The following is an 8615-nucleotide window of genomic DNA, read 5'->3' as shown; positions in this document are numbered from 1 at the left end:
GATGTTCGAGCGGTGATAAGTGCTTTTCTATACTTGAGAAGGCTCTCCTAGTTAATTGAGGGTATCCTAGTTGAAAAGTCTGGGAGATTCCCAATAAATCTACGTGCAGTGGCTGATCTTGCAACTGGTATGATAGCGAGGCGAGGTTACTATATTTTGGCTCATACGTAGTTCAAATGAAATGAGGGAATGGTCTGAGATGGCATCTGACTGGGGTAGTATAACTATGTTCTCTATGGCTACACCGTATGTCAGTACTAAATCAAATGCATGTCCACCAGAGTGTGTGGGTTCTCTTATACATTGGGTGACACCAATTGATTCTAATATAGAACTAAAGGCCGATCTCAGAGGGTCTTGGGCACTATCAAAGTGAATATTGAAATCACTAACAATAATGGCTATTTCAACTAATGTGACTAGATTAGAGAGGAAATCTGCAAATTCCTTAATAAATTCTGCATAGGTTCGTGGTGGCCTGTAGATACCGAATAGAGGAAGAGGCTGGGTGGGCTTCTTGTCACTGTATCACTTATGCTAGTAAAAATCATTTCAAAGCACTCAAAATCATAACCAGCTTTCCTGTTTATGCCTAATGTGTCAGTATAAATAACTGCAATGCCGCCTCCACGGCCGGTTAGACGAGGGCGGTGTACATAGCTGTAGCCAAAAGGACACACTTCATTTAAAGCTATGTACTCATTTGGCTTGATCCAGCTTTCTGTTAGGCAAAGTACATTACATCTATGATCTGTTAGGATTTCATTTATCATGAGTGTTTAGATGTTAGGGATCTAACATTTAGTAAACCCAGCTCTAGATAAAAAGTGCAGGCAGTGTTATGTGAATCAGTTACTTGAATACTAATTATGTTAAGGCATGTTTTTCTTAGTTTTCTGCATTTCTGCTTAGCTCGGGGAACAGGTGACGTCACATAGCGTCCGGCAGACGGTTGGTTTAGCCTCTTTGTGTGCTGCCTGGCCTCCGCTGTGGATGGTCATAGATTAACTAGATCTGTCCTGAGACTATGGCTTATGTTACAGGAAAGGAGAGTAGTGTCCTCCCTAGTAGGATAACATCGCACACTAAACGGCCAGGCTTGCCCTCGAATGTGTTCCAATTTATAATCCCCACATTGTTTTGTGAGCACCACTTGGACATCCAGCAGTTCAGTGAAGATAACCCGCTGTACGTTATATTGCCATGCCACATTGGGATGGGACCAGAGCATACTACAGCATGGGACATCACCTTCGCTAATTGACACACCTCTTCAGTATTATTTTTAGTAATCTCTGACTGGCGAAGGCGTATATCGTTGGCTCCTACATGAATAACTATCTTAGAAAACCTATGCTTGCCTAAGACCTTAACATTACCTGCAATGTCCGGCACCCTGGCCCCTGGTATACAGCTGACTACTGCTGCTCGTGTCCATGAAGGCATAGTTAATTTCACGTGTCACAAAATAAAGTCCCCAATAAACAGATCTTATTAGCGGTTAGTCAAAGCTCGACTATTTCCCATTCGCCCCGCGAAGGCTGTAGTGCCGGCGTTGAGGGCTTGCTAACTTCCCCTAAGGCATCCAGAGCTTGTACTTCTAATTCCTTGATAGGTTGAACACTTTCTAAGATCTGGACGCACAGCGCTAGAATCTTCGTGGTCAGACAAGCAATTAATCTACACTTCTCAGAGATAAAACTATCACTAACGACAGTAGTTGGTAGTTCTTTGGATGTAGTTTGTGATGATAAAATAGTTTTCGATGTCTAGTGGAAGTTGCTAGTTTCCAGGTATAATGTACTTCAGTCCAAGGAAAAGCTGATAAACAGAGCAGTAACGGCTCGTATGCCATAACAGTGGTGTTGGCGTGAGACAACATCAAGTGTGTGTTCGGTGAGAACTTCGTTGAGTGTGTTTTCTGTAAAATTGTGTGTTCAGTAAGAACAACGTAGAGTGCGTATCCAGTAAGAAAACATTGAGTGTGTGTGTTCGGTAAGATCAGCTGCAGAGTACGAGGAAGTGTCCAAAGTGTCAGTCTCAGAGTCCCCACGAGGTAGAGACTTCCTGTGAAAGGGGGTGGCACCTCCCTGAACTACACCACCGCCCTGCTCGGGTCTTCAGAGGGGATTTCAACCTGATGCAGTGTAACACACACTGTGATGTTTCTCGATGGTTTTATTAATATCTTTGCAATAGGAGAGCGTAGGAACATGGTTCAAACTTTTCCTGGATCTGTGGAATGTGCCGTTTCAGTTTTGTCGCTAGTAAGAATAAAGAGCCTAAGAGCCTTGAGATGTAGAGGTTAGACAGAGGTGAAGATACACCTGTCTGCCTCTCGGTCTCTCACTGTGTCACTGGCGTGTCTACAGTACAACATAGTGGCTCACCAGCACCACCTGATGGACTTTATCGGGCAGCTTTAAAATCTTTATTATCAAAAGGGTCTTATGAAGATGTTTTAATGTATTTGTGTGTGTGTGTGTGTGTTCTGGTGTATTTATACGTGTGTGTGTGTGTGTTCTGGTGTATTTATATGTGTGTGTGGGTGTGTTCTGGTGTGTTTACATACGTGTGTGTGTTCTGTTGTATTTGTGCATGTGTGTGGGTGTGTTTGTGTGTGTTCTGGTGTATTTATATATGTGTGTGTGTGTGTGTGTGTTCTGGTGTATTTATATGTGTGTGTGGGTGTGTTCTGGTGTGTTTACATACGTGTGTGTGTTCTGTTGTATTTGTGCATGTGTGTGGGTGTGTTTGTGTGTGTTCTGGTGTATTTATATATGTGTGTGTGTGTGTGTGTGTGTGTGTGTGTTCTGGTGTATTTATGCATGTGTGTGGGTGTGTTCTGATGTGTTTTTATGTGTGTGTGTGTTCGTTTGTATTTATGCATGTGTGTGGGTGTGGTGTGGGTGTGTGTTCTGGTGTATTTATGCATGTGTGTGGGTGTGGGTGTGTGTATGTGTGTATTTATGCATTTGTGTGGGTGTGTTCTGGTGTGGGTGTGGGTGTGTATTTATATATGTGTGTGGGTGTGTATTTATGTGTGTGTGTGGGTGTGTATTTATATGTGTGTGTTGTGGGTGTGTGTGTGTAGGTGTGTGTATTTATATATGTGTGTGCGTGGGTGTATTTATATATGTGTGGGTGTGGTTGTGTGTGTGTGTGTGTGTGTGTGTGTGTGTGTGTTCTGGTGTATTTATATGTGTGTGTGTGTGTGTGTGTTCTGGTGTATTTATATGTGTGTGTGTGTGGGTGGGTGTGTTCTGGTGTGTTTACATATGTGTGTGTGTTCTGTTGTATTTGTGCATGTGTGTGGGTGTGTTTGTGTGTGTTCTGGTGTATTTATATATGTGTGTGTGTGTGTGTGTGTGTGTGCATGTGTGTGGGTGTGTTTGTGTGTGTTCTACTGTATTTATATATGTGTGTGTGGTGTGTGTGTTCTGGAGTATTTATGCATGTGTGTGGGTTTGTTCTGGTGTGTGGGTGTGGGTGTGTGTTTGTGTGTATTTATGCATTTGTGTGGGTGTGTTCTGGTGTGTGTGTGTGTGTGTGTGTGTGTATGTATATATATATATATATATGTATTTATATATGTATGTATATATATGTGTGTGTGTGTGTGTGTGTGTTTATATATGTATATATATGTGTGTGTATTTATATATGTATATATATATATGTGTGTGTGTGTGTGTGTGTGTGTGTGTGTGTGTGTGTGTGTGTGTGTGTGTGTGTGTGTGTGTGTGTGTGTGTGCTCTCTCCTGCCCCCCAGTGGCCCTCTATGCCATCAGTGCAGTGTACTTTGCGGGCGTGATGGTGCGTCTCATGCTGACGCTCACACCTGTCGTCTGCATGCTGTCTGCCATCGCCTTCTCCAGCATCTTCGAGCGTTACCTCAGCGATGACATGAAGCGGGACAACCCGCCAGCAGATGATAGCAGTGATGATGATGACAGGAGGAATTCTGGAAATCTATATGATAAGGTGAAGAATGATACTGATCTCCAGAAACACACACACACATTTATGTTTTTGAAGATGTATCAACACTAAACAAAAACTTTTGAATCTCATTTGCAACTAATACATCTATTTACTTACATCTCTCAAGTCACAAAACACTACAGTGAATTAGATCAATTAAACACTACTCAACAGTGAATTAGATCAATTAAACACTACTCAACAGTGAATTAGATCAATTAAACACTACTCATCAGTGAATTAGATCAAATAAACACTACTTAACAGTGAATTAGATCAAACACTACTCAACAGTGAATTAGATCAATTAAACACTACCACTACTTAACAGTGAATTAGATCAGTTAAACACTACTCAACAGTAAATTAGATCAGTTAAACACTACTTAACAGTGAATTAGATCAGTTAAACACTACTCAACAGTTAACTGGATAAATTAAACACTAATTAACCCCTACATGCACCTCCAGTTTTAAGATAATTTTTTAATTTGTACTTGTTCACGTTAACACTAGTTATCTGAAATTGTACACATAGCACAGTGATCCTTCAAGATTCAAATTGACTAGACACTTGGGACTAGACATCCATTCACATCCAGGCTTATTTGTACATCATTTAGATTCTATTTGTGCTCATCTAATACAGAAGAAAATGTAAACAAAAAAAACAAAAAAACCCCCCAAAAAAGTGCCATTTATTTTGGGGGTTTATAATGTGTATTTGGATGCTGCAGATTTATTTTCACTCATGCTCTACATTTCTTGATTCACCAGGGCCTTGTCTAATAAATGTAAGAATTTTGAGCATATACATGAAATTACTAAGTACCTACACAGTATTTACCACTTTGTGTCCTAGACATCTCCACAGTGTCCAAAATCCTTTTTTTCTTTGCTAAAACACCATAACAGTGTTCAACAACTTACTAAAAGACTATTAGCTTCATTATAGCTTCATTGTTAAAGGCTGAACATTATTAGCTTCATTGCTATTAGGATAAAAGGTTATGCTGGGGAAAATACTATAGCAGTGTAAATGCTCTTATACTGTACAGAAATAGTATGCTTTCTCATTTATACTTAGAATTTGTAGCAGGATTATGAATTTTTACAGCAATGAATGGTGAATTATATCAATTAAACACTACACAACAGTGAATTAAATCAACTAAACAGCTAACAGTAGTAGTTTTAACCTGGGTGAACAGTGTTTATAACTCCAAACCATAATATAACTCCACCACAATATAATTCTGCCCCATAACATAACTCCACCCCATAGTTTCACCCATAATAATATAACTCCACCCTATAACTCCACCCCATTACAACACCCTGGTCCTGGGGCTCATTCCTGACTCATTTTTGACAGGGTCTGAGTGAAGTTCACTTATCACAGAAACAGAATTGAAATCCAGAATATTCAGAGATGCCCCATGCCAAAATCCCACTATCAGCAAATGTATAAGTCACCATGAACATGAATCATGTTTAAACTATTTCATTGTTTAGTAAATCTCTGTTCTCTTGTACTTTGAACTGTTTATTTCTGTACATTACACTGAAACTTGATTAAACAACAATATGTTTTTGTTTTTTTAGTTAAGAATAAACATCTCCACCTGCTGGCCAGAGGTGATTACAGCAATGTGTGTTTGTGTGTGTACGTACGTGTGTTTGTGTGTGTACGTATGTGCGTGTGTGTGTGTGCATACATACGTGTGTGTGTGTGTGTGTGTACGTACGTGTGTGTGTGTTTGTGTGTGTGTGTGTACGTACTTGTGTGTGTACGTATGTGTGTGTGTGTGTGTGTGTGTGTACGTATGTGTGTGTGTGTGTGTGTACGTACGTGTGTGTGTGTGTGTGTACGTACGTGTGTGTGTGTACGTACGTGTGTGTGTGTGTGTGTGTGTGTGTACGTACGTGTGTGTGTGTGTGTGTGTACGTACGTGTGTGTGTGTGTGTGTGTACGTACGTGTGTGTGTGTGTGTGTGTGTGTACGTACGTGTGTGTCTGTGTACGTACGTGTGTGTGTGTGTGTACGTACGTGTGTGTGTGTGTGTACGTACGTGTGTGTGTGTTTGCGTGTGTGTGTGTACGTACGTGTGTGTTTGTGTGTGTACGTACGTGTGTTTGTGTGTGTACGTACGTGTGTGTGTGTGTGTGTGTGTGTGTGTACGTACGTATATGTGTGTGTGTGTTTGTGTGTGTACGTACGTATATATGTGTGTGTGTGTTTGTGTACGTGCGTGTGTGTGTGTGTGTGTACGTGTGTGTGTGTGTTTGTGTGTGTGTGTGTGTGTGTGTACGTATGTGTGTGTGTGTGTGTGTGTGTGTGTACGTACGTGTGTGTGTGTACGTGTGTGTGTGTGTGTGTGTGTGTGTGTGTGTGTGTGTGTGTGTGTGTGTGTGTGTGTGTGTTTTAGGCCGGTAAGGTCCGTAAGCATGTCTCCGAGCAGGACAAGTTGGAGGACGGCTTAGGCTCCAACATTAAGAGTGTCGTCACCATGCTAATGCTCATGTTACTGCTCATGTTTGCCGTGCACTGCACCTGGGTGACCAGCAACGCCTACTCCAGCCCCAGTGTGGTACTGGCCTCTTATAACCACGATGGGTAAGGACACACACACTGCACCTGGGTGAGCAGGTCTGCCTCATCTGAGCACAGGGATGAACCTGCTAAGGATGAGGACTGCTGTGCTCTGGGCGAGCTTCAACACATCTGGAGGTTGGAGAAGCACGTCGTGGGTTCCCACTCATCTAGGGTTAGCATGTTTCCTGAAGTGTTTTAGAGATGCCACTCACATTACACACAGATCCAGGACAAAATCAGCCTTTTCATGAACTATTACTCAATTTCAGTGCTGTTGTGTGTGAATTACATATATTAAGGCAAGTAGGAGTGGCTTAGGACAAGTGGGAGTGGCTTAAGATAAATAGGCGTGGCTTACTACAAGCGGGGGCGAGCTCTGTAAGCAGTTGGAAGTGAAGGTGAAGTCTCATGAAGCTGTTGTTCTTCAGTCTCTTAAGTCATTACAGATCCTGTATAACACGAGGTGTTCAGAAAAGAGCAGCACTTTTCTCTCAGAGGACAAACGATGCAACTGTTTGGGGCGTGCCCGCTGTATGGGGCGTGCCTGCTGCTTGGGGCGTGCCCACTGCTTGGGGTGTGACCTTGTTCCAGAACTAAAATGGTATCACATTATTTGTTTACACTTATTTTCCTGCCATTTGCTAGTGAAGCATCTCCAGTGATCACTGGGAAGTCCAGGCTGAGGTAATTAGAAGACAGCCAGTATCTGCTGCATGTGTTCTGGACTGGATTAATGTTCTTGTTTCTGTCATTGGAAGGTGGAGTTACAGGTAAGGTGGAGATATAGATTAGGTTGAGTTATAGGTAAGGTGGAGTTACAGATAAAGTGGAGATACAGGTAAGGTGGAGTTATGGGTAAGGTGGAGATATAGATTAGGTGGAGTTATGGGTAAAGTGGAAATATAGAAAAAACAACAAGCAAATACAACAAACAAGCTTCTTAGTAGGTGTTGGATGGGTTGTAGGGTTTTCTATTCAAAACTGAATACTAATGAAGGAAGATACAACCATGAAATAAATAAGAGGCTCCAACACCTGCAGGGTGAATATAATCATTCCTAGGCTCTGCTGAAGCTACAGCAGCAAGCAAAGGCATATCTTTACAGGACTGAGGTGGAGCTGAGGAGTCTGGCGTGGTGGAGCAGGTCTGCTGTTCAGCTGTGAATCCCTGGGGTTCTACAGGTTCACATCCTCTTCTGGTCTAATGACGTCAGCCTGGAAAAGGCCCAAACCGTTCAACACGCCAGTGCTCTATGCATACAAGACAAATATCTCCACAGAATGTGTGTCGGCATCACGTGAGCACACGGAATACGCGGAAGACAGACAGAGGACTGCTGTTCTGATCCGAAATGAGGTCTATTCAGACTGGCATAATAAAAATGGGTGGAGTTTTATCAAAGGGGTACTATAGAGAGGCATACAAAAAGTGAAAAGGCACCGCAAAAGCTTGCGTGCGTTTCCCTGGGATCTGGATATGCTGCCAGAGAGTATACACCAGCAGTTCTGCCTTCTGTTCACCTGCTAATAGCAGACAAACATAATTGATTGTGTTACAATCAAATTATTGGATAGACTAAATGCGATGTCCATCAAACCCAGTGAAAAGCTAACAGGATACTTCAGCCCTTAATGTTGCTCTGTAATTTACTATCAAGTGTAAAGTTCCATTTAAAAAGATGTTTCTAGTATCTGCACTCAAATATTTTACAGAGGCAAAAAAGCTCATTTGCTGATGCAGACTACATGTAAGGTTAGGTTTAGCATAGGAAACCCCAGCTACTAACCACTGTAATACCCTAAACGCATAGGCATGCTGAATAAGTAGCAGGCTAAGGCATAAACACCCTGTGAGTGTTTGCTCCATCTCTGTGCTGAGGCGGGTGTGCTCCATCTCTGTGCTGAGGCGGGTGTGCTCCATCTCTGTGCTGAGGCGGGTATGCTCCATCTCTGTGCTGAGGCGGGTGTGCTCCATCTCTGTGCTGAGGCGTTTACAGCAAACAATAAATTAATTAATTAATGTACTATAAGATTT

General features: G+C 42.1%; 1 protein-coding gene across 4 annotated transcripts in view; it reads left to right on the top strand.

Moving 5' to 3' along the window:
- LOC113568279 (dolichyl-diphosphooligosaccharide--protein glycosyltransferase subunit STT3B-like) overlaps nucleotides 1–8615 on the top strand; it is a 108696-nt gene that overhangs the window by 91743 nt on the left and 8338 nt on the right. For all 4 annotated transcript variants that reach the window (XM_035523306.1, XM_035523303.1, XM_035523313.1 and 1 more), the window contains exons 10-11: nucleotides 3773–3984; nucleotides 6414–6601. In XM_035523306.1, coding sequence (XP_035379199.1) covers nucleotides 3773–3984; nucleotides 6414–6601 — 400 coding nt within the window. The remainder of the gene's footprint in view (nucleotides 1–3772; nucleotides 3985–6413; nucleotides 6602–8615) is intronic.

Source organism: Electrophorus electricus, chromosome 2 (assembly GCF_013358815.1).
Source record: "Electrophorus electricus isolate fEleEle1 chromosome 2, fEleEle1.pri, whole genome shotgun sequence".
Taxonomy (NCBI): Eukaryota; Metazoa; Chordata; class Actinopteri; order Gymnotiformes; family Gymnotidae; genus Electrophorus; species Electrophorus electricus.
The sequence above is the reverse complement of the archived record's forward strand: the minus strand, read 5'-3'. Positions and strand labels throughout refer to the sequence as shown.